General features: G+C 40.3%; 1 protein-coding gene across 2 annotated transcripts; it reads right to left on the minus strand.

Annotated features, from left to right (window-relative positions):
* Positions 1–586: 586 nt before the first annotated feature.
* On the minus strand, positions 587–26500 carry LOC134397626 (centromere protein J-like). Of its 2 annotated transcripts, XM_063124451.1 has the most exons (14): positions 25657–26500; positions 24090–24216; positions 21682–21838; positions 20684–20899; positions 20071–20217; positions 18901–19050; positions 17873–17984; positions 17619–17722; positions 11209–11361; positions 10319–10420; positions 7038–7178; positions 4959–5043; positions 3736–3856; positions 587–973 (listed from the first exon to the last, which is right to left on the minus strand). In XM_063124451.1, the coding sequence occupies exons 1-14, from the start codon at positions 26468–26470 to the stop codon at positions 784–786; spliced, it is 2619 nt and encodes an 872-aa protein (XP_062980521.1). In that variant the 5' UTR covers positions 26471–26500; the 3' UTR covers positions 587–783. The 2 variants fall into 2 exon arrangements, with proteins under 2 accessions (XP_062980521.1, XP_062980522.1); XM_063124452.1 differs by lacking the exon at positions 17873–17984 and having other exon boundaries at positions 18942–19050.

The following is a 26500-nucleotide window of genomic DNA, read 5'->3' on the forward strand; positions in this document are numbered from 1 at the left end:
TGGTGAGAGACAATTGCTGGATGTGGTCATTTTGCTAGATGTCCCATACCTGGAAGTGAACTGGGGAGGGAGAGTGCATTTCTATTAGCTCTACTGCACCACTCAGTGACTTTCAATACTATCAACTATAATATCATTTTGAACCATCTTGCTGGGTTAGGGCTGGGTGTCACTGCTTTGAGCTGGTTTCAGTCCTACCAGGATGGTAGGTTCCAAAAAGTGGTGCAGGGAGCCTATGGTTAAACACCCATCTTGTCCACATGCCTTTTAACATCTACATGAAACCGTGAGGGCGGTCATCCATGCATTTCGAGTACAGTGTCATCAATATGTGGTTGACATGCAGCTTTACCAATTTTTTCCATCAAATTCCAAGGAGGCAACAGACCAATGTCTGGAGGCAGTCATAGGCTGGACCCAGTCAATGGTTTGGTGGGAATGCACCATCAGTCCTTCTCTGTGGTGGCTCCATGGCTTTGGAACTCCAGGAGATGCATGTGAGCACCTTTCTTTCCTTCTTCCAACAGATAGTAATGGCCATCCTTTTTTTGCTGAGCTTTTTTGGATAATCAGGCTTATTGTTATGTATTCCTCTGGCTTCTTAAAAGATGTTATTAATACATTGCTCTCTTAAATTAATGTGTTGTAAGTTGTATTTTTCTGTATTGTTTCAATTTTCTACTTTATTTTAACTTGTTTGAGCCTTTTCTGGCCAAAAGATGGCACAGAAATAAAATATAACATAATATAACATGACACTAAGAAACCACCCAGAGGAATGAGTCACTTCTTATCAAGGATGACGATCCCCTTCTCATCTTTGATTCGAACCCGCCCAGAAGAATACTTGGTTTCCTGTTGACCATTAGCATAGACAGTCTTGACAGTACCATCCGGATACTCCCTTCTTGTGGACAGCGCAGTGTGAATCTCCGTTTTCCCATTACGGAACTGGATGGTTTTAACTCCACTTCTGTAAAGCAATAAATTAAACATTAAACTTCAAAGCACAGATGCCCATAGGAGCCTTGTTCATGCCAGTGGAGATCCTAACAACAAGCACTTTACACCTACGAGCAACTAGTACGATAGTTCAGATGCCCATCCAGCCTAGTCTTCTGTCTGAGGCAGTGGCTAGAACATGCAGCAGCACAAGGAATGTTAGGATTCACATGTCTTGTTGTAGCAAGGACCAGTGTTGACAACTGCCCTGCTTTAGCAGTTCCTGTCAAACAGGTCATCTAATTCATTACAGAATCAAGATGAATTTACAGCTCAAAATCCTCTTCATAATTTGCCATTGCAAATTCTGAGGTCAAATGTACCGTGTCTGTTGAATATCCATTGATCCTCAGAACTGACAGTCAGCTTCAGTGGTTCGGCACACAAACTCTGGCATTGGACTGATAGAGCACTTTTGGGATGGCACTGTCCTTCCTGGCCCAAACCAGAAACATACTATGACTGCACCGGGGGCACATTTGTGTCCCCCTAGCTAGCTTGCTGTAGGCCGAATTCATCATCTCCTATATTCCCAATATTCAGATGTGAGTGCCATTTCTTATATAGTCAAAACAGCAGCATCCCCACAGAAGAGGGGGGCAGCACCCCAGGGTTGCAGAAGTACAAAAAAACTTTAAAAGGAACCCTAAGTGGGAAAATCCCCCAAATAGCCCAACAAGGACTCACCATGCCCAATGGCCACAGAATGCTAACTGATAGTTGGAGGAGGAAATGGGTGGGAGGGGGGAATGCGATGGAGCACCATGGAGGAGGGCATGGCTGCATGACTGGACCAGTGAAGAGAAGCATTTGACACTGCAATATTTTGTTGTAGGTCTTACTTGTAGGTTACTAAAGTGGTTTGTTAGCTGCCAAATTAAAAAAAATACCCGGACACACCCCTGTGGTACAATGTCATATTGATCCCATTATGTGGGATTATCCTCATCACATGATTACTTTTTTCATACCAGCATTGCTGATTCTGATGATTGGGGCTTACTGGTCTGGGAATTACCTATGCGGTTAAGGTGATGCTACATGTTCTAAGTTTCAAGGAGTTATCAAAGCTGAAGAGAAACCAGCCCATGGAGGAGTACTGGCTAGGTGGGATTGCACTGTCTGTCCTAATAGCCATTCATATTATTATCATCCATGCAATTCCCTAGCCCATTTCTCAATGAAGTCATCTTGCTGGCTAGTTCTCCCTCAGTAGAAGGTGAGTTGTGCCCTCTGTGAAAAACAACACATGTTGTTTTATTTCAAGCACACCACACATTGAATTTAAGAGGTGTCATTTGTTCTATTATTGTCAAAGTAATGTATTTAAAATTCCTTGGTGCCCTGGCTTATTTTTCAAGAGATTTTACTTATATTTAGATTTGTACCATTATTATTGTTATTTTTATTAACATGCCATAAATGTACATGGCACTGTACAAAGAGCAAGACCTCAGCAGTTCACAATAGCCACAGTATAAATAATTCTATTTTAAAACCTGATATTTTAAAACTGAAAAACACAGAAGGAATAGACTTAGGTGGAGGAGGAGGAGGAGGAGAGGGGAACAGTTGAAAAACAGCATGTTAGAATGCTGAATGCAACAAAACCAAAAAAAATAATAATCATCCCACTCACAGAGAAGAATTAGTTTCTATGAACATGGGGAAGGAGAGCAGCAGAAGAAGCAACAAATCTGTGCTGACCCCAAAGCAAGCATGTGATTATGTACTGGCCAGCCAGCCTCCCTCCCTCACTCGCTCACACAGGGCAGCTGGTCTACCATAATGGGAAGGGGATGTAGATCAGAAGTAGTGCACATGCTTTGCATGCAGAAGAACACAGGTTCAATGTCCAAGATCTCCAGGTAAAACTAGGAAAGATGCTTGCCTGAAACCTGGAAAGAGGGCTAGGTGAACCAACTGTCTGGCTTGATATAAGGCAGCGTCCTCTGTTCCTAAACTAGCTCTAGGGCATAGATGAGGGCAAACCAACGAGTTACAAAGAAGAAAGACATTTTATGGAAGGAACTCTTGAGCTCACTGTTAGAGCATTTCCTCTGCATCCTGAAGGTCCTAGAAAGTTCAATCCAAAAGGTCCCCCAAGCTCAATCCACAGCATCTCCAGGTAGGACTCCTGCCTGAATCCTTGGAGAGCTGCTGCCAGTCAGTTCCAACAATACTGAGCTAGATGGACCAATGTTCTTATGGCCCCCATGGCAGAGGCAGGGTCACTACTCCTGATTCAGGACCAAATGGGGCTGAGGATTTCAAGCTCAATTCACTCCTGAATTTACAAGCAGGAATGTTATAATCTTCTGATAAGGAGTGTGGGCAAGTGAAAAGCTTTATAAAATTAGCAAATACAATTATTCTTTTCAAAGACGCAACAAACATTCCATGTTGCATTCAGGCTTACCTCTGTTTTCACTCATGGATATGTAAACCGGGGAACAGAATCCTAGGATTTTTAAATTTTTGTGAACCGCCCAGAGAGCTTCAGCTATTGGGCGGTATAAAAATGTAATAAATAAACAAACAAACAAACAAACAAACAGGAGGGGGAAATCCACAGCAGGAGGCTACAGAAAGTAATTGTGTCCACCTTGCCATAGCAGAGGTCCAATGGACTCTCCAACCTCATCAGCAGAGAGTTGAGATTGTGCCAAAATAACTCTTCTATCAAATAGTTCCCCTTTCCAGTGCCTGATTCACACCACTTTTATTACTTACTTTTCTACTTTGACAACTGTGCCATCTGGGAAAACAGTTTCTTCAAGACCTCCATCATAGCGGCGTTTCACTGTCTGGTCTGGAAACATAATTTCTTCTGTACCATCAGGGTGATATTTTTCTGTAGAAAAGGATATCATTAAAATCTCCTTAGAAACATGGTTAGTCATGGAGTCTCAGTGATCTTGTTCAGCTGACATGCTAAGCCATGGTGGTTAAGCATTTTGAGCTAAACATTATGGCTTAGTATGTCATGTGAACCATTTCTAACTATGGTGGCCATATAACTACAGTTTAAACATGCTCACTAACCATTTGCTGCAAAAGGTTTAGAAGCCTAACCATAGCTTAGCGTGTTGTCTGAACAGACCCAGTGTGTGTACACTGTGCATAAAACATATTCATGCATGATCATCCTATGTAATGACCTCTATACAGATGGCAAGCTGTTTCCTACATAGACATTACCTCCTATGAATCAATTTTGGCATGTTTAAAGCAACACTAGAGGTGGTATGAATTACAGTTCCCTGATTCAGGGCCCACCTTTTCGGTAGCTAGAATGTTGCTGATTATGCATAAACAACAACAAGTTTCTGTTGAAAGTAACAGCATATAGTCTAGCAGAAATACAAATTAACCTTGAAATAATTTCAATGAAAATCTTTTTTCCTATAAAGCAAACTTGTTGTAAGTTAGCATATTAAAGACATAGGAATATGTCTCTAAGCAAAAATTGCCCAAAGATGTGCTACACGTCTCTCTGGAATCAATGGAAATGCTTCAATTGATTATAATACAGTGGGGATGAGAAAATCATTATGTAGATGATATATAGTTCTACATTTGTATGTATGTCCACTTGCTATGGTCCCATTCTGGATATATCCATCCGTAAACCACCCAGGGAATATTTATTGAAGGGCAGTATAGAAGTTTCTAATACAATACAATACAATCTTCTCCAACGCAACTCAGTATGCTTCATGGTTTAGCAGGGATTTAAACACAGGTCTGCTGGGTTTACCTCAGTGTACAGTGTGTAAAATCACTCTCTCAATGCAAGTTCCTTATTTAAAATTTATGTGTTCATGCAATGGTATACAGTATGTACCATTAACTATAAATGGGTTTTCCTGAGAGGGACGAAAAGGTAATTTGAATATTTATTTATTACCTGAGAGGCTATATTTACCAAAGAGAAAGGCCTGTAAATCACATACCAATCTGGTTATTAGGAAACTGCACCACCTCCAAGCCATTTGGGTAAATAGTTCTGGTTGTCTGCGCATCCGCGTAATAATAAACCTGCAAAAAGAACAAAGTATTGATTACTTTTTTTTTACCCAAGCAGATACCTCAGACACAACATTAAAACAGCTGTGGGGCATTTCCTTTTATTTAGGGCAAATGAAAACTAGCTGTGAGGCTGCATGGTTGAATGGTGACTAATTTCTTTCTGTTGATCTGAAGAGAAACAGTGCAGTTAGCAGCACCTTATGATATCAGAGGACTTTCCAAATGAATATGTTCGTGTGTGGTGTGTGTGTGTGTGTGTGTGTGTGTGTGTGTGTGTGTGAGAGAGAGAGAGAGAGAGAGAGAGAGAGAGAGAGAGAGAGAGAGAGAGAGAGAGAGAGAACTTTTTAGCCCTCTCTGCTGTAAACACAGGTTTGAAAATAACTAAGCTATAAGAACATAAGTAGAGCCATGCTGGATCAGACCCTGTCTTGGCTCCCACACTTGCGTTCCTTCCCGGCATTTGCACTGGAAGGAACGCAAGTGTGAACTTCCCCCATGGTGCTGAGGGGGAAAGGAAAAAGGGGGCAGGAACAAGGCAGCCAAGGGCAGCCAGGAGGATAAGGACAGGGACGCTGGGCACCCGAACCACCTCTCCTCCCTCTGACCTTCCTTTGGATGCCTGTTCTTTCCCCACCCCTTTTTAAAAATGATTTTTATTATCTGTATATGTGCAGCTGCACAAATACAGATAGTAACAATAAAAAGGGGGGGAGGAACGAGCCTGTTCCTCTCCTCCCCCCTTTTTTGTTTTTAATTTTGGAAGGGGCACGGGGGCCGTTCCCCTCCTACCCCATCATCATCATCATCATCATCATCATCATCATCATCATCATCATCATCCATGGGGCACATGGCTCTCCTGAGGTCCAGCCCCTTCCCTGTCCAGCCCATGGCAACCAATCAGGGGCGCCATGGGCTGTGACAAGCCTCTACTGCCCAAAAAAAAGTCGAGGTAAGTGCCCGACTTTTTTCAGTGAAGTTTCTGGGGTTTGCCCCCAGATGGCTTCGCAATGGCAGCAGCGTCATGTAGATGACGTGCCACTACTGTGAAGCCACCCAGGGCAAACCCTTCATATAGACATGATCCAATGGTCCATCTAGTCCAGCACTCTGTTCACACAGTGGCCAACCAGCTGTCGACCAGGGACCAGCTATGCCAGCATATGTAGAAGACATGTCTCAAAAGAACTGGTGTGGTGTTGTTTTCTTCTTCTGCAAGGTAAGTGGAACTTCCTTTTGCCTTTGCAATGCAAAAGACAAACATACTTCATATCCAATACTGATTTTAATCTTGAATTTTGCCCCCCGCCCAATATTTTGGCTGTTATCTGCCTTTTTTTATTGTTTAAAGCATATACGTTTATGCATTTAAAAGTTCATTAACCTATCATGGTACCAGGTAATAGGTGCAGAAAACAGCAGCTAGTACAAAAAACTAGCTGAAATAATATCCCTGCGCTTGATTCTGGAGAGAAGATCACATATCCAACCAACGTGATGTGAGTGTACTTCATCAGGGACCTCACTCCAATTTTTAAATACATCTTTCACACCTCGGAAGCCAGAAAAGGGGGGCTATAAAGCAGATGTGAGCAGATCTGAACCGAATAGTAGATCTCTGGGTGATTGGCAGAAGATTGACGAAGATTTCTGATTCCCAATTATTTAACAATGTCTAGAGATTGCAGAATTCAGTAGAGCCTTGTTAATACAAAGAAGACCGTTTAACTCAGGCCTTAGCTAGACCTAAGGTTTATCCCAGGATTATCCTGGGGTCATCCCTGTTCATGTAAATGACACACAGGATATCCTGGGAGCAAGCAGGGACGACCTCGGGATGATCCTGGAATAAATCTTAGGTCTAGCTAAGGCTTCACTTAAAGTTCAGTTTAGCAAAATACAGATTCTCCCTTTCCTCATAATTAAGTTATTCAGAACTCATCAGTCTCCATAATCACTCTTGAAAAGTCTTAAAGCAAAGAGCAATAAATAAATATACACACCTCTCTTTGATCTGGCAAGATCTTCTTAACATCTCCATTGTAAAAAGTAACAACAGTTGTCCTTTTATCAGTGCTAATCTCCATTTTTGTGCCATTGGGATAAGTAATAATTTTGCGACCATCTGTGAACAGCTGTTTCACCTTTAAAACAAAGGCCAGATGTGTAAAGACAAGGAAATAGGAAAGGGAATACTGACAGTTATCTTCATGCATCATGTTATATTGATACAGCTTCTTACTAATGCCCTACAAACAGATGTGGCATGCAAAGGTTTAAGACTGAAATTTAAATAAGCTTAAATCCAGCACCCCAATTTCAACATTTTTTACAAGGTTAACTCTAAAAGGGCATATCTCTAAAAGGGCAAGCAGCCTTGTGCTCACCCCAAGAGTTAATGAAACCCAAGCATCCCTGCTCAAATTCTTATGACACCCCTAATCTACATCCAAGCCAACTCACACTGGTTAATAGACATTCCCTCTCCTGTGAAGGGAACAATGGATCTCAAATAAAGAATTCTTCTCAACACCTTCTTCAAAATCAATTCCCAGAATTCTATGGGGGAAAGTTAAGTTGTCATGACAGTTAAATTATGAAATTGATATCGAGCTCCATCAGACAGGGGAAATCATGCTTCCTTACCGTCACGTCTCTGGCCCCGCTTTCGTTGCTTGATACTCCCTCTTTCAAAAAAGGAAGTAAACAACATGCACATGGCCCATTCAGTGGGCTGTTCTGATCGCGCTGCTTCTCTTGCACACAGCAGCAGATAGCAGCAACTCCCATTTAAAAATATATGTATCAGACTTTCTGGGTGTTTTTTGTGGTGTGAGGAAGGCCAGAAGGGGTGGGAGGCGTGCGGGAGGCAGATGACGTCATGAGAGGGACCCGTGAAAATCCGTGAGTGCCCAGAAACAGGTATGGAATAAAACACTCGTCTGATGGAGCTCATAGGTAGCACAGATAACTTGACATAACAGCTCTGTGTACTCTTTGTTGGCAAGTAACTTGCACGAGAAAAGTTTACTAATGGACACAACCATATTCTAACGGGGTGGGGAGGTGGGAATAAGCCCCAAGCTAGCAAGACATCAACTTAACTGTCATATGTAAACTGTCACAACAGACTGGAATGTTCAGCTAACCCAAGAAACTTTCAGCTAGCCCACAACATATGCAAACATGTATTTAAGCTTATATACACAACTCACATACTGTTGTAACTCCAGCACTGTTGACCATTTCTCTTTGTTGCCTTGGAATATCTTTTCTGCTTGTCCCACATTGTTACTGTCCTATCCTGGTTTGTTCTTGCACTGCTATTTGAACATTTACAATACGCATGTGCAAGCATCACCACAGGATTGAGTTAACCTGCAGATAGGTGCCGCCCGCCTGCCATTTGCAATCAAGGCAGGGGTTTCTACTTGCAAACAAGTAATCCAGCTGCTCCATAAAAGAATGGCATTCTATTATAACTAGACTAATAAGCCAAGGACACTGTGCTTGTTGTTGCCATGATATTTGGGGGAATATAGATTTGTTTTTTGTTTTTGATTTTTACGATGAGGATCAAGAGGTGAGAAAAGGGGAGTCCTTGTCCTAAAATCACAATTGTGCAGTACTTTTCAGAATGTGTGTGAACAGCAGCCACACAGTTTCTTTAAAAGGCTTTGGGGCATGGGGAACATCTTGCTGCCATTCACTTATGCTGATTTAAGATCTGTGACTGGCACAAATTGCATTAAAAATTCTATCCCACAACAAGTCAGCATAATTTGAATCCCCTTGGAGACTTCTAATTCTGCACGGAGTGCTCAAACTGCACTTTGATGAATTACCATATGGCAGAGACATATGTCTGCAGCAGTTTTATTTTCACATAACGTGACCCCATCGCATGCATGGCGGCGCTACAGAAAGTCAGCTTTGTTTCCTGCAGAGAGCTCCTGGGAAATCATCCAAGACCTCTCAATGAGCAGATGGGGAACACATTCCTGGTGAACTTGACTTGCGACTGAGGCGTGTGCCTTCGTGAAACCAGCTGTCTCGCACTTCAGCGCAAGCTTGAGTTAAAGCTGAGTACCAAAGGTAGCTTTCCTCCCCTGTGTGAGTTGTAGGTGTCAGGCATATTGAATCAGCATCCTTCTGAGGCTAACTACATGTTATACACATTTTACAGGCCCAACGCCATTATTTTTTTTTAAGCAGCTTTTTGAGGAGGTGCTCAGCCTATTCTCCTGCAATAATCCAACTCACATACATACACACCCCCAGCTTCTTTTCTCTGTACAGGGCTCAAAATGCATACTGGCCCGGACAACATATATTGGCCTTAAAGGTGGAAAAACAGGTGGGGCATTTGAAGTAGAGATGTAGGCAGGGAAAGAGTTAAACACATACACTTCACAAAAAAGATAACTTTACACTGGCACCAACCCAGTTCACTCTTGGATAGAGCCAGCTGATCAGTTTCAAAGCCTGGTTTCTTTTTTCTGGTTGAGGAAAACAGCCTAAAACTCCCAGCATGCAGTGTCTGGGAGGGCTGTACTTACCAGGGCCCAAGAACAGAGGGAATACATGAATTTGCTGCCACCATTGCCAGCTCCTCCATCCAATCGCCAGCTTCCCAGTATGATCAGCTGCTGCCGCCACAATCTGAAAGACTTCATTGACCCTGGAGGGGTCCATGTGACTTCCGCAGGTGCCCTGCACGCGCCTGCTTCACAGGGCACCTGTGGAAGTCACAGGGACCTCTCCAGAGTCAATGGAGTATTCTGGATTGCAGCAGCAGTGGCCGATCATCCTGGGAAGCTGGTCCTGGAAAACCGGTGATTATCCTGGGAAGCCAGCAATCGTGCAGAGGAGCTGGCAATGGTGGCAGTGAATTCATGCATTCCCTCTGTTCTTTGGCCCCGGTAAGTACATCCCTCTCAGAAACTGCATGCTGGGAGTTGTTGGCTGTATGGGGGCCTAGGGCTATGCAAGAAAATGGCAATCCATCATAAAATGGCGGATCCGCAATAAAATGGCTTCCGTGATTTGGATTTCTGAATCTGAGGCCCGAGGCTTGAACAGGCCTATAATCCATCCCATCGCAATTCATCCCATCATGATTAAGAGGTCTTAGAATTACATGTCCACCAGTCAAGAAAGAGAGAATATACATTGCTTTCCAAAGTCTCTGTCGATGTGTCATTCAATTTAGCATGTTACCTATATCTATATAACATGGGTTAATGTCATTCCGTTTTATACTTACTTATCTAAAATTTCTTACCTTTCCATCTGGATACTCTGTTTTCTCTTTCACTTCCACATCCTCCTTGCTTTCAACATATAGTGATGCTCTTCTAGACAGTATTGATTTCAGGGGGGGAATCTATCAACAATCAAACACGAATTTATTTCCACATACTTTCAGTAAATAATGACATCTTACAAAACCCACACAAGAGACAGGAGGAGTCCTGTGATACTTTATTCTAGAAATAGGTTGGGGCTTTTTCTCTTGGGACTTTTTCTAACCATGGGTCAGCATTACGTGTTAACCAGGCCATTGTTCCTTTGCTGTTCTTGAGTAATTGTAAAACAAAAGCAGTGCTGGGACAGAAAAGGCCTTCGATCAGTTGTTGCAGCAAAAGCGCTGTCACTGACCCACTTAAGTCTACCTACGCTTGCCAATCTCGTCTTAACCATGGCTGAGGAATTGGGAGTGGGCTGCAAGTTCGCTGGCTCCATCCCCTTCCCTGATGCAAATCCCTCTTATTAACCTCATCCATAGTTTAAGCATTTGCACCCAGCACTGTGGTTTTCACTAGCCAGGGTTTCAACCTTAAATGGAGTTTGAAACCAAGGCTTGAAGCAGGTTTGCAAACTGTTGTTAAGAGGCAACCCTGGTTATCATTAACCAATTTTAAACATTAAATCATGGCGAAGGCAAACAATAGAAGGGAGGAAAGAAAGGGGAAAGTATGGAGAGGGACATATGACCATGCAGTCCATTCCTGTGGCTAGGACTATACCAGGCTCAAGTAGTAAAGACAGTGCTGGTTGATAGAAATGAAGATTATCTTAGCACCTTTATACATGACTGTAGAAATAATATTGATGCAGGTACATAGATAGCTAGGGGAAAGGGCAGACAGTAAAACTGTTAGGAGACTGAACCTTTCTTTCAGCATCCATAAAAGTAGGAATATTTTCTGCAACTTTACTGCCATTTGAGTTTATACTCTTTCTCCTGGAGATGATTGTAGAAGCCACCTGCTCAGAGGGCTTCTCGGATCTCTGAGCCCTTTTATGGCTAAGCTTCTCTTTTACCTGTAGAGATATTAAACAACAATTTGAAATCACTTAATCCATATGTTTAAATGCAGCATACTACATTTAAAGCCAGACTGTTTAATTTTTGAATAAAACAAGCTAAACTCCGTTCCCCACCACACACTTTTTAAAATAAGAGGGTCATTTGAGAGCAGGGTTTTAGGGGGGCGGAGCTGGCCGCCTGAGCAATGGCGGGTTTCTTCTGAGGCTCTAAGCGGCGTTTGCCGGAAAAAGCAATTATCTCTCTTCTAATGGGCATAAATCTTTGAGCAAACGACAGAAAATGATTATAAAAGTCACAGGAGCTGGAAAAGCGGAGAGATTTGAAGAAGGGAGGTGAGATGATTGATATTTAATACAATGTCTGTGTAAACCAACACTGTCGAAACCGAAAGTAAAGAGCAAACACTGACGCAGTTTAAAAAGAAGGAATTTTTGCTTGCTGGACATTGATTTGTGTTATAACCTTTCATTCTTATCTCACATGGGAACGATTGAAATGCTGGCTTTGTAAGGTGGAAGTTGTTGATTGGATTTATTGGCGTGGTGAGAAGGGGGGGAGAGAAGGTGGAAGAAGCTGCATTCGGCATTCGGTGAGGGAGATGTGGGAAGCTGAGAGGCTGCGAATGATTAAACTGATCCCCTCTAGTGAATGCTGTTGTGAACTGGATATTCCCCCCCCCCTCATGAAGAAGGAAAAAGTGTTTGATATATAACAGAGAAGCCAGCATAAGTTGCTAAGGAAGTGAGTTACACTCTAAGATTTATGCCCTACCCAGAAGAGTCCCATGCCTAACGTTAAAAGAAAGATCAAAAGTTGGGCAAAGCTTAATATACAAAAAAAGAAAAAGAAAAAAAAAAAAGAAAAAAAAATAAGAAACCTTCAAATCATAAAAAAAGGAACTTTCAAATCATAATTTGACATACCTCTCCCTCCTGGAAAGGACAGCCCCTGGAGTTGAGCAAGAGGAGGAAGATAAAGACCCAGTCCCTTTGGATACAATACCAAATAAAGAAAAAAATATGACTGAAGGAGGAGAAAGTGGTAGTAACCCTCCCTCGTTGATGGAGATCAGGCCCATTATAGCTGAAAATAACATTGTTATATTTTAAAAAAATGGATCAGCATATAAGTGAATTTAGACATCAATTGTGTATTTAGCGGATAAAAAGGTGGAAAATTCGGATAAGATCAAAAAGATAGAGGCTAAAGCGGATTTGGACCAGAAGAAATAAGAGGCTTTTGAGAAATCAACTAATATACAATTTAAAGAATGGGTACTGTGATCGATTGCCTTGGAAGATTAATCTAGTAGATCTACTTTTTGAATAAAGCAGCTAAAGGAGTCGCAGGGAGAAGATCTTAGAGAAATCATCGTGAACTGGTTCAAGGAGCTGATGCCTGATATATCAATAGACGGATTGGATCCGGATCGAGTCCATCGTGTGGGGGGGCAAAACCACAAAGGGGCAAGAGACATTTTGGTGAAATTTGGTAATTATTATAAAGAAGAGCAAATTATGAAAGAATTGAGATTTAAGAATCAGATATAATATAAAGCCAAACCAGTGCAAATTTACAATGATCTTTCTCAACGTACATTAAATTGGAGACGTAGTCTTAAACCAATAACGGAAACATTAATGAAGAATAAAATTCCTTATGCATGGGGTTACCCGGTTTTTTTAAGATTTACATATGGGAGGAGGGAACACAGAGTAACCTCATTGGATCAAGGTAAAGATTTGCTGAAGAGGCTGGGTCTGGATGGGGAAGCAGATGGGGCTGGAGTGGGTGGGGGAGGGAATGAGGCTGGGACATCTGGAGAGTAAGAGAATTGTTAATTATGTTTGGAGATAATTGCAAATAAAAATGCTAATATAGAAACCTGCCGGCCAGGCACAGCACTGCCTCCCCCCTCCCCCTTTAAAGTAGATGGCTGGAGTACTAGACTCACGGGGATATGGGGGGGGATTAGAGTGGGGGGTGGGGAGGGGGGGAAGGTAGGGGAGGAGGGATTGGGGTAGGAGGGTGGGGGTTTTATGTATGGAGTTTGTGTTTTTATGTAAGCAAGTTTGAACTGCTGAGCACAAGGGATCGGAAGAGATTTCAAAAGGGTGATTATGGATAAAAAGATAAAGGTATCAACACTCAATGTTAAAGGTTTAGGGGCAGTCGTGAAAAGGAAGAGAATAGAACAAATGCTTAATAAAGAGGGATCAGATATTATAATGATCCAAGAGACACACCAAGGCTCCGAGAATTCGAATATGATAAAATTAAAGTGGCTAGCCTATTATGAAAAGTCATTAGGGACATCAAAAAAAAATGGAGTGGCCACTTTGATTTAAAAAAAAAGTGGGTTTACATTAGAAGAGGTAAAAAAGGATGATAAGGGTAGATATCTTATGTTAAAAGGTAAAATTGAGGGAAAGGTCTATACTTTGATTAATGTTTATGCCCCAAATGAGAGGCATAGAGAGTTTTTTATAAAGTTGTTTAAAGAAATAGAAGAATTTAAGGAGGGGTATGTTATATTAGCTGGGGATTTTAATATGGTTATGGATAATAAAAGAGACAGGTCAAATCCCACTAATGCTGAAAAGAGGAACAATATGACTATATTGAATAAATTAGTAAAAGAAAATGATTATTTAGATTCGTGGCGCTTACTTAACGGGAATAGGCCTGGATTCTCATACTTTTCCCCAGTTCATCATACATACTCCAGGATAGATCATATATTTGTTTCAAAAGACTTTGCAACGAGGATTTGTAAAATGGAAATGGGGGTAATAAAAGTAACTGATCATGCCTTGTTAAGTTTAGAATTTACAGTTAAGAAAGATTATAAAGAGGCATATAGATGGAAGTTGAACACAAAGATATTGAAATACAATAAAATAGTAGATAAAATTCGGAAGGAACTGTCGGAGTCATGGGAAATTAATGAAAAAGGAGGAACAGCTGGGTCAGTCATTTGGGACACCATGAAGGCTGTAGCAAGAGGAATCTGTATTAGAGAAACATGTAGTTTAAAAAGACAACAACGTGCAGAACAGGAAAAGTTAGAGATAGAAATTAAAAACTTGGAGGAAAGATATTGGCGAAGTAAAGATAAATATAAATTAGTGGAAATACAAGCTAAGAAGAAACAATTAGAAAATTTAAATATAGAAGAGATTCAAAAGAATTTAATGTATATGAAAAGGGAATATTTTGAAAACAGTGATAAGAACTCGAGGTTGCTTGCCAAGCTCACACAAAAAGAAAAAGGGAGGAATGGGATAGAAACGTTGAAAGATAGCCGAGGGAATTATTGTCATGCAATGAAAGCTAAAATAAAAATTTTTCAGGAATTTTATCAGGAATTGTACAAGGGTAAAGAAATTCAACAAGAAAAGGTGGAGGAGTATATTGGAAGGTTTATAAAGAAGGAAATAAAATCAGAATATAAGGAGTTAATGGAGTCAGTAATAACTCAAAGAGAAGTTGAAGAGGTTATTGATAAGTTAAAAGTGGGTAAATCACCAGGAGCAGATGGTTTGGGTCCAGAATATTATAAGGTCTTCAAAGATTGTTTAGTTCCAAAATTAATGGAACTTTATAATAGGATATTATCAGGAGAGAAGATACCTGAATCATGGGAACATTCAGTGATAATTCTGATCCCAAAACCAGATAAAGATTTGACTAATCCCGATTCTTATAGACCTATTTCTTTAATAAATCAGGATGCTAAAATTTTTACATCTATTATGGCCAAACGACTAAATAAATTTTTGGCAGAATATATAGGAGCAGATCAATGTGGGTTTGTGGTAGGAAGACATATGCATAATTTAGTGGGTAGAGTTTTAAATGTAATAAATGTAATAAAAAAAGCAAATATTAAGGCAGGTATTATGGCATTAGATATTTTTAAAGCTTTTGATTGTGTGAGCTGGCAGGCACTAAAGAGTATTATAGATAAATTGGGATTTGGAAATAAATTTAAAAATGTAATAGAACAGCTATATTCCCAAAATACGGCGGTAGTGGTGGTAAATGACGGACTTACTGAAAAGATACGACTAGCCAGAGGAACAAGACAAGGATGTCCGCTCTCGCCGGTCCTTTTTGTAATGGTTATGGAAGTTTTGGCGAAGGCACTAAGGGAGGATAAAGAATTAGAAGGAATTGGAGAGGTAAGGGAAATAAAGCTAAACATGTTTGCGGATGATACTTTATTGACCATTAAGAATCCATTAAGAAAATTAGAAAGAATTAAATATCAGTTGAGGGAATTTGAGGAAATTACAGGGTTAAAAATAAATTGGTCTAAATCAGAGATGATGTTGTTTAACTATACTAAGAAGGAAGAAAAGGATTGGGAATTTAAGGGAATGGAATTGAAAGTTAAGAACGAGATTAAATATTTGGGAATTAAAATTACAAAAAATCTAGAGAATTTAGAAAGGGAAAATTTAACGAGGTTAAAGAAGGAGGTACTAGAGAAATTGGAAAAATATAAAAGATTAAATTTATCTTGGTTTGGGAGAATAGCTTTGATAAAAATGAAGATATTAGCTAAAATTAATTTTGTATTTAGGATGTTACCTATAAAAATATCAGAAACCGAGATAAAAAGTTGGCAAAATATTATTAATAAATATTGTAATGGAGAAAAGAGAGCAAGAGTGAATAAAAATAATTGGTACCTAAGCCAAAAAAAGGGGGGAATGGGTCTCCCAAATATAAAATTATACTACGTAGCAAATAGATTAAGACATGTTGTAGAAGCAATTATGGGAGTAGGAGATTTATATTGGATGGAAGAAAAAATCATAAGTAAGGTAGAGATGAATTTGGAGAATGTTTTTTTTAAAGATGGAGGAAGAAAGTGGGTTGGAAGTATAGATAATCCACTCCTGAGGACTCAATGGGAAATTTGGAGTAAATTTAAAGGGAAGCTGCTTCCGAGCAACTCTCCCTTAGCACCGATAATAATGTTAAAGAATTTCCCAGAGGATCTAAAGGGCAGATTATGTAAAATATTAAAAGAGAAAAATAAAATAAAATTAAAGGATTGGGTAAGAGATATTAAAACAAGAGAAGATATGGAAAATTTGTTAAAGGAGAAGAAGCTATCTTGGCTAGAATATGGTCAATTAGAACAATGGAATAAAAAGTGGATTAAAGATAATAGAATGTGCAGAAAGATGACGAGGTTTGAAGAATTAGTAGTAAGTAAGGAGAAAGGAAAAGGAAGTAGTATAGTTTCAAAAGGATTAATGAGTGAAATATATAAAATATTGTTAGAGAAGGAGTTTAGAGAGAATATAGAGAAAATGATTTGGGAATCAGATTTGAAGATACAAATAGGGCGACAGAGCTGGGAGGGACTATGGAAACAAAGAGTGTTGAGAAGTTTATCAGTAAGAATAAAGGAGAATTATTTTAAAATTTTATGGAGGTGGTACCTAACCCCGGTTAGATTGAATAAGATAAGTGATCAACATTCAGCAAATTGTTGGAGAGGATGTGGGGAAAAAGGAACGTATTTACATATGTGGTGGCAATGCAAATATGTACAAAGATTATGGAAGATGGTGTTTTCAGAAATTGAAGAAATAGTGGGAATGAAAATAGAACAAACACCAAAAATAGCATTGCTGTCACTATTTGAAGATATAAAGTGTGGAAAAGGAACTATAGAGCTGATATCGAGTTTGTTGGTTGCAGCACGATTGATGATAGCTAGGAACTGGAAGATCCAAGGGGAATATTCTATTGAGGAATGGTATAAAGTAGTATGGGACATAGCCATTAATGATAAACTGACATGCAATATTAAGTGGAGAAAAGGCGTAACTAAAATAAATGAGTTCGAAGGAATCTGGAAACAGTTCCTAGTGTTCGTGTTTACTAAGGGAAGTGGGAAACCACCAGCAGAAGAAATGATTAGATTTTGGACTCAAGAATGATCCCGAGGTGGGGGGTGCACATTTATGTTAAGAATGAAGATGTTGTAGTGTGATAAGGCATATGTAATAGTTTTTGATATTTGTACTCAACAATTATTCAATATGTATGCAGCAGATATTTGATGTATTTTTTTCTTATTGTGTTTGTTTTAGTTATATTTTGGAAATGTTTATCTATGTTTATATAGTGTTGAAAATGAATAAAAATTATTATAAAAAAAAAAAAAGAGCAGGGTTTTAGGCACATTCTGTGTATAAAAGATGATATTTAAGACTTGTACAAATACCTGTATTTTCACATTACTCGAGGATGCAGAGCTTGAAATGTCATTGTTTTGGCTAGTTAAAAAAGCTGCATCTTCTGAACTACCCGAGGTGGAAGAGTATGTACCTAGAGGAATAAAATATTGACATATTAAAAACTATCAGTGACCACATACTAAATCACAGAAGTCCTGTTTTTGAAGTCCAACGTTTTATTGGCTAGCATGAACAAATTCTCTCTGCAGTTAGTAACACCTGCTATTCCTACATAGTTTACCTTCAACATACAAAGTAGGATGAATATCCTTGAGTACAGTTAGGTTAGATGAAGACACTGGTGAGTCTCTTTCATGAGTTTGTTGCTGATTATGAGCCAGCTGTGGTAAAGCCTACAACAAAGACAAAACATTTTAATTAACAATATAACTACACACTCCATCACTTGAAAGGCCTGGGCATTATGAATGATTAGCTAAAAAGTCTTTCCACAGGTTGAGCTGAGCCAAAAGCAACAGGAAAATGTATTGCTCTTACACATAAAAAGTTGCTACCAGTCAAAAAGCATTGTGCAGCTATTCCGCCTGAACAGATTTCTTTTCCGGTAAGAAAAAAGGCTGGAAGAAGGGGTGAGAAAACACAGCAGGGTTACAAACTGAAGATGGCATTGTAAAATTCCATTATTGGGCCAGGTTGATTGCCCAATAAAAGCAATGTCTGGCAGCGCACATAGTAATTATGTGGTGTTATACAGGCAACCTAAAGATATAGTTAAAAAATGTTAGATTCCTACATCACTTGGTCCCTCATGGTGGATTACAGGAAGAACACAGGAAACACAGCAAGATAGGAAGATGTCCTATGATGAGTCATATGATCAATCCATCTAGCTTATTATTGCCAACACTGACTGGCAGCTGATCTCCAGGGTTTCAGGCAGGAATATTTCCAGCCCTATCTGAAGATACTGGGGATTGAACCTGGGACCTTCTGTATGCAAAGCAGGTGTTATATCAAGTTAGCCACAGCTCCTCTCTCTCCATGGAACAGATTCTCTGTCAGAGGAGGGCAGAAGGCAATAATCTTTATAGTCTCTCTCCTTTTGACTTCCCAGATTTCACCCCCATGTTTAGGCATGCTGAGTAGCAAGCCTCTCTCTTGCAACCCTTCGTAACTAGATTTTCTTCAAGGATTATAACCTTCTGGAACCAGGTTCCATGTTGCAAAGACATATGGCAAGGGCACCTTGGAAAGGTAGATTAAAGATAAATACTAAAGAAACATGGCTATTCAGAGAATCCACATTACTTTCTGTAGTTCAAACGGCATTTGATGGGGCGTCCTCCGACCTGTGGGTGTTGCAGTTGTGTTATAAAGGGTTTTAGATGGGCTCTTCACTCTTTGTTCTCCTGTTGTGAATTTCAGTGACTCAGCTCTCTGCAGTGCACCTCTTGTTGTCTAGAAGACATTGAAAACTTTCCCATGATGTTGGCTTTTGCTGTCTTGTTAGGGGGATGCAACTGAGAACTAAATGCTTCAATACTGGAAATCTATGTTTTTCAAAGGATTATATCATTGTCGTCGTCATCATCATCATCATCATCATCATCATCATCATTACAACATTCATCTAATGCTTTCAAGCATTCAAAGTCCTTCATTATCTAGTTATAATATTTACAACAACCCTGTAAACCTTACACCTAGACAATAAAACACTTAAAGAGCCAGTTTGCATATTTGGTGGCAATTCCTGGGATGTTTAAACCAGGAATTGTAGGGACAAGTGTATCCACTTTTAATTAACAATTAATTAATTGCTTCATGATGTGTGAACCCAGAAACTTTGGGTTATATATAGATTAAACAACTGAGAGTTAATCCAATGATTGCCCATGATCTGTTGCTGAGTTAATTCTGGGTTGCTTAACCCCCAAATATCCAAGAGTTTCTGGGTTCACACATCACAAGACAACCCAGGAAACAACTCAAAAATGGAAACAAGTATGCAGCTCGTGTACTTCATTCATCCCCACAACAATTGGGTTCAACAACCTAGGAATCGCCACTGTGATGTACAAACCAGATCACAAAGTAAGGTAAGTAATTTTATTATACCTAGTGAATTCATAGGAGAAGCAAGATTTGAACAGGGGACTTTCTGGTTTGTAGATCAGTCTCTTAACCACTACACACCAGCTTTAATTTCACACTAGGATTTTATATTCAGGCTCCTGGTTATTCTATATGATGGAAATTATGATAATTCTATATACATAATCTATGGGTTTCCCCCTCTGTTTTCACGATGTATTTTCTGTTTTGTTTGTTGATATTCACAATAAAAAAGAAAAAAAACAAGAAAAAAACATATATTCAGGCTCCTGGTTATTCTACTATAACACACCAGCTCTATACTGATTACATATATGCTGGAAACCTTTTTAATTTTTTGCATGTCAAGTTTGTGTGTCTTACTTGTGTATTCCTGTCCTTAGGGGCCAATTCATCCAGTCGTGCTCTCCTTCCTACAGGCACATTGCTTGGACTCTTATGTCTATCTCGCGATGATCTCTCTTCCAGGGTTTCTTGGGATGATGTTCCTCTCAAAATTGCTGCCAAGACCTGATGAAGAAGTTATGACGTATTAAGAATGTGTCATTTCTGTGCAACACAGCCAGCAGCTATTCTCTGTACATCCATATTTTAAAAAGCAAACAAATTTAAGGCTGCCTGTGCCAACTTGGAGCCAATTTTCACAAGATCACTTGTCTTTGAAGGTTCTGCCCAAGTAGATGAGCTAGCAAGGATGGGCTCCAGCATGTGCCTTCTCCAAGCAGACTCCAATGCCTGCCATGCAAGTAGTGAGGGGGGAAGCAAGGGAGAGACGGGTGGCAGGTGTTCCCCATCCATTTGGGGAAATTTCTGAAGCCTGCTCTAAGAAGCAACTTACTGGAACTGTAATCTTTTGCCATGGAATAATTTGGAATAATTTGGCAAGAAGGATGCCTCCATCAAAGCAGCTGCATCATCTAAACATGGGAAGGGAAGCCAAGAGGCCAAACACAAAGAACAGGCCTGCTGATAGTACCGGTGTTTCTGTTTTTCCAATAACCAAATCCGTCACTCTGTGTTTTCTTTCTGCTTCCATCTTCTGAGGCTCAGAGACTCTGAGCTCGTTTTGAAGCTCCAGGTTGTGTTTGGTCAGTGCTTCGACCTGATTTCTTAACTTGCCATGGGCAACATGCCAGCGGGTCTCGTTTCTCCTAAATTCCTTCTGTAGCCCTGCTATTTGTTGCTTTAACATCTGTCATTAAGAGGATAGGTTTTTCAGAGCAGGAAAAATAAGATTAAAGACATGTTGCTATTTCTGTTTAGACTAAATCTGAGTAACAACAGCCCCTCTCTGGGTGTATCTTTATGGAGCTACTTGCCTACTCTTTACTGTTTCTGCCTATCCATTGTACCTGAACACACACCAAGAGTGTATGAAACGTACACTATGGGCATATATGAAAGTTAACTTGACAGCCAGATTAATTGGTCTAGAATAATCTCCTACCAATTCTGTGAGTTGCTTCCGAATCCCAATTTTAAATACCTCATCATAGTAAACACCACCAATACCCCCCCGCCCCCAATTTGCCACTCCTGTGCACTGGGGAGAGCCACTGCAGTTCCTCAAAACAGTTTTGTGGGGAGGAGGAGGCTTACCATTGGAGGAGGAGGGGAGGCTTACCTTTTCTTTTCCTTTTCTCTCTTTTTTAAAACAGATTTTAAACTTGAGTGTCTATGGGAGGGATGCTAACTAACAGTGGCAGCAGCCAGAACTCTGTAAAGGCAGTGGCTTAAAATAAAATTAGGGGAACAGGGTAAAGGAAAAGGAAAGGAGCCCCCCTGTAATTGTAATACCCCCCTAATTATTTAACACCTCTACTCCTCCTGTGATGTTTCAGAGGTTCATACCAAAATGTCTTCACATTTGGGCAATGCTTTCCCCTAGAAAGTGAACAGCTGGCCACTCTGCACACTCATTTGAAAGAGTAAATTAAAGACCTAACCAGTGTCACAAGATGGAATGCTACTTACTTGTATTTCCTCTGACTCTCCCTCCTCTTGAAGTATTATTGGCTGCTTCTCAATTTCTGCCTTTGCTTTCTGCAGTTTCAGAGCTTCCTCACCTTTGCACTCTTCCAGGGAATGCAACCTCTCAGACCTGATGGCTTCATACTGGCTTATTTGTCTTCTGTTCGAAATAAATAAGGTGGTGCTAAAAGAGCAGGAAAGATACTTCTGCAGCAAGTCAAGGGTTCTGCGAAAAGCTTCCCATCCCCATGAAATGCAGCTGCAGCTGGAGGGGGCGCACTCCAAATCTGGTGCTTCATCCTCTTCCCCTTGTGCCATTTTTTTCTGATCATAATTAGGAATGCAAAAATCTTTAAACCTCGAGATGGTTGAGGTTCTCCAATTTCTGTCTCAAAGTTCTTCTAAACTTGTGTCCATATTGTGTTGTATGAATTAATTACATTTCGAATCTGCCCAATAACCAATCTGCTCCACCCAATAACCAATGTTGCGCCGTATCAGGGTATGAGCTTTGCTTTCTCGTTTGCACAAAAATGTGTCCCTTTTGTCAGTGCATGTTTTTACAAATGTATGCATTGCATATTTGGAAAGAATGCACATTTCACTTATTTAAAGAGACCTTTGAGAGACTAGTGTTGCAAGTGCTGGTATGTCATTTGGTTTGGTTCTGATTTGCAACCCAGATCTTGGAAGGACCCTGGTGTACAACAAAATGAACATAAGAAGCTGCCTTATAGTGGGTCAGGGCATTGGTCCAACTAGCCTAGTACTGTGTATTCTGATTGCCAGTGACTCTTCAGGGCCTCAGGCAGATAGGGGTCTTTGCCATCCCTTTTTTCCTAAGATAGTTTTAACTGGAGATGTCATGGATTGGACCTGTGACCTCCAGCATGCACGTGCTCTGCCCTCCCATGACTAAACGTATGAGGTTAACACCCCCAATATGTAATTTGGTTTAGCTCTTTGGGATCGGTTTCAGCTTTTGTGGCCTGAAAATGGGAACAATGTGCTGGTAGTGATTTGGCTGGCTGTGTGTCCTCTCAAGCTCTGCCCATCTTGGCTGGCTTGAGGAAGGGGAGGGGGCATTGACCAGGTGGGTCCGGAATGTGGTAAATACTTCTTTGCATGAGGGAATGATACAGGCATTCTTTTACAAGCAGTATTGCATCAGTTCTTGAAAAAGCCTACCTTGGACCCAGAGGTACATCATCATCATCATCATCATCATCATCATCATAAAATTATTTCTTGCCCGCCTCTCGATTTTTATCGAGGCGGGGAACAACAATAAACGATAAAATACATAATAATTAAAACATAATATACTTTGTTAAAAACTTCCTAAAAAACATCCTAAAAACATTTTAAAAACATCTTAAAATTCCACTGGATAGGCCTGCCGGAAAAGATCAGTCTTTATAGCTTTCTTGAATGCTAGTAGACTGTTAAGTTGACGAGTCTCCTCCAGCAGGCCATTCCACAGTCTGGGAGCAGCAGCAGAAGAGAAGTTATTATATTAGCATAATAACAACTAATATAATAACAACTACTGCCTAGTAGTAAATGGAGAGGGGGACTTAGCTGTAGGAACCTTTGGAGAAAGCAGATTATTTAAACCCATTGCAATCTAGTTTCAGGCCTGGTTTAAGGGCGGAACCAGCCTTGGTTGCCCTGATGGGTGAACATTAATGGGAGAGAGACAGGGGCAGTGCAGTCCTGTTGATTCTTCTTGATCTTTCAGTGGTTTTTGATACCATCAATCATGGTATCCTTCTGGACCAGCTCTGCAAGTTGGTGAGAGGCACTGTGTTGTAGTATTTCTTCTCCTATCAACAGGGCTGGTTTCAGAAAGTTGCATTGCAAGACTGTATGTCACCCCTGATGTTTGTGCTGTGGGGTGCCAGAGGGTACTATCTTCTCCCCAATGTGCTTAACATCAATACGAAGATGTTGGGAGCTGTCATTTAGATTTAGGGCATGGTGTCATCGGTATTGTCAATATATGCTGATGATACCTAGATCTATTTCTCTGTGCATCTGAGTCAGATATGGCTGTGCAATTCCTGAATCAATGCCTGGAAGCAGTGGGTGTTTACATTAGGCTTGACGGAACACCAGCAGTAGACTGAATTATGTAAGTGTGTAGCTTTGGGGCAATGTCTCACAATTATAATCTTTTAATCTGGTCTTCATTATTTGTAACAGTATAATTATCATTTTATTGCATACATACATTTTTATTCCAGAGGCTTTTGATCATTGCAGGCGTAGTTTTAGTAGGCTAAATAGCAATTTCAAATATAAGGACAACAAATTATTGCTTTTGTTATTTATCTCCAATACAAAAAGCTGCCCCATGAAGGGTGAGATATACACTCCAATACCAAATAATAAATAGATAAATTCCTTACCTGAGAAAATCCATTGCTTTTGTTTGTTCTTCTTTCATCTGAGCTAGCAGAGAGGTTTCTCTGTGGGGCACTGGAACCTCCTGTTCACATTCCTCTAACTTGCTCACATGCCTTTTTTGAACTTGCTCTACAAAGACATCATGTTAATACAATGTGATTAATCACTCATAGCCAGTGTGTACAAAAATGCTGATCAAATCAAACACTGTATTAACAACATCTTTCTACTATACCTATCAAAGAACATTTAGGTGTGGAGGAAACTTAAACACTATCTCACACAGTTCAAGCCACAAACCATACCGAGAAAATTGTGTGTGGGAATGCATCTGCGGGGTACCAAGTGATTACACAGAGCTTTGGAAACAAGAAATACTGTGTAAGGAAGAAACTGTTAAGCACCCCCCTTTTATAAGAGAACCATTGATAAGAATTCATCTTGTCCAATGTAAGGATCCAATTGCAGCCAGCTGCCTGTGTATTATTATTATTTATTATTATTTATTTATATAGCACCATCAATGTACATGATGGTGTACTTATTGCCTCAGTGATGGGCTGAATAGGAAACGTCCCTGCAAAATACAGCTCCATTTTCTTGAAAGACACCACTGCATGTGTGTGCCAGATGCTAGATGTGCAAACTACACAGTTCAGACCAGTCCGGCAATCACAACTGTGTGCCATATGGACAGGCGAAAGTCAACCTGAGCTGAAATCCCCAGCAGGTGTCAATTCCAAGAGACAGATGTGCTGGAGGGAGCCGGTAAAAATAATAATAAAAAGGATTTAAAAAAAAAGAAAAAGGAAGCTGAGTAATCTCCATGAATGGGGAGCCTTGCTAGGGATGTGTGAATAAGCTATGCCATCCTCATGAAGCAGAGGCTTGCCAAGGACATGTGAACCACAGCTCTAAGCTGAGCCAGACCCATGAAGGAGATGTTTCCCTAGCATGTGTGAACCTCAGCTGTAAGAGAAGCCATCCCTCTAAATGGGAGACTTCACTGTCATGTTGTACATGCAGCCATAAGCTCAGCTATCCCTATGATGGGGAGACTTCCCAGACATGTGCGAACCCCAGTTCTAAGCTAAGGCATCCTCATGAAAGAGATAGTTAATAGAAACTATGGTTTGCAAACCAACTTCAAGACACAGTTGTAATGAGTTAAGTTGGATTCAGACACTGACCCTGTTCAGATGACATGCTAAGCCATGGTGATTAAGCATTTTGAGCTAAACATTATGGCTTAGTGTGTGCTGTGAACCATTCCCAACCACAGTGGCTACTTAAACACAGTTTAAACATGCTCACTAACCATTTGCTGCAAAAGGGTTAGTGGCCTAACCATGGCTTAGCATGTTGTCTGAACAGGCCCATAGTAAGCCTAATTAACCATGGTTGCATGTTCCATCTAAAGCAACTTAGACTAATATTGAATCTGCCTTGGGACAACTAGCAGCCAGAGACATATATGTGTTCTTGTAGAATACAAGCTGAATTAACTGGTTATATAATAAAGTCAATGTTGACTTTTTAAAGCTATCTTACCTAGCGTGGTTCTCTTACCTTCTAGTTTTGCTTTGTTCTTGAAAACAGGGAAGAGGCTAGCCACAAGATCACTTGTCAAGGAAGGAGGCTGCAGATTGAATTCTCTGCTGTAATTGCTGGCAATACCCTGGCTCTGTGTTTCAGGCTCTTTTTCTCCTCTTGTTTGTGAGGGATGAAAGGGAGATTTTCTAAGGGGAGAGACAGTTTTTCCACATCTCAGGCTGCTATCTTTGATACTAGATTCGCTGCTGCTGTTGCTGCTACTGCTTACAATAAGGGAGGCTCCCTGTTGTTCTATAAGCTCCTGAAGACCAAACTTCTTGGCAAGTGATTTTCCACAGCTTTTCATGGAGTAATCTTCAGCTCCGCTGGGCTCATCAGTGGCATAATCGGCATCAGAAAGATCCATGTTCTTGACTGTGCTTGCTGCTCTATGGGTACTGGGCCTTATGAGGTACTGAGAGCAATGGTGTTTAGGTTCATCTTCACTATCAGAAGATGTGCTGACTGAATCACTAGGGAAGTTACCTTTCCATCTGTTAGCTGCTTCTGTACTGTTAGGGTCTCTAGTTCGTGAATTAGCAGATGTGTTCATCTGCTTTCTGTCTGGTTCAGGGGTAATTTTTACTATTTGATCATTGACTTTCTTAAACTCAGGGATAATTTCTGCTTGGAACTCTGGGCTTTTGTCCACAGTAACACAATGTTCACTTTTACATTGCCCAATCCTATTCACATCTTCAGTTACCTGAAATCCATAGTTCTGATCTTCTTGATTGATTAGGTTGCGTTCTAAATTTTGAAGCTCAAAGACATCTTGTGAAGTATCCATGGACCTTCTTGCCACCTGTGATACACTGTC

This window comes from Elgaria multicarinata, chromosome 4 (assembly GCF_023053635.1).
Source record: "Elgaria multicarinata webbii isolate HBS135686 ecotype San Diego chromosome 4, rElgMul1.1.pri, whole genome shotgun sequence".
Classification (NCBI taxonomy): Eukaryota; Metazoa; Chordata; class Lepidosauria; order Squamata; family Anguidae; genus Elgaria; species Elgaria multicarinata.

What these genes read in the sequence shown, in the direction of transcription:
- LOC134397626 (XM_063124451.1), bottom strand. Translation starts at nt 26,470, where the DNA reads ATGGATACTTCACAAGATGTCTTTGAGCTTCAAAATTTAGAACGCAAC. An exon ending in TGCCGTTTGAACTACAGAAA is followed by an intron (nt 17,985 to 18,900) that starts GTAATGTGGATT and finishes TCTTTGTTGTAG; the next exon opens with GCTTTACCACAGCTGGCTCA. An exon ending in CAGAGTATCCAGATGGAAAG is followed by an intron (nt 7,179 to 10,318) that starts GTAAGAAATTTT and finishes TTTGTTTTAAAG; the next exon opens with GTGAAACAGCTGTTCACAGA.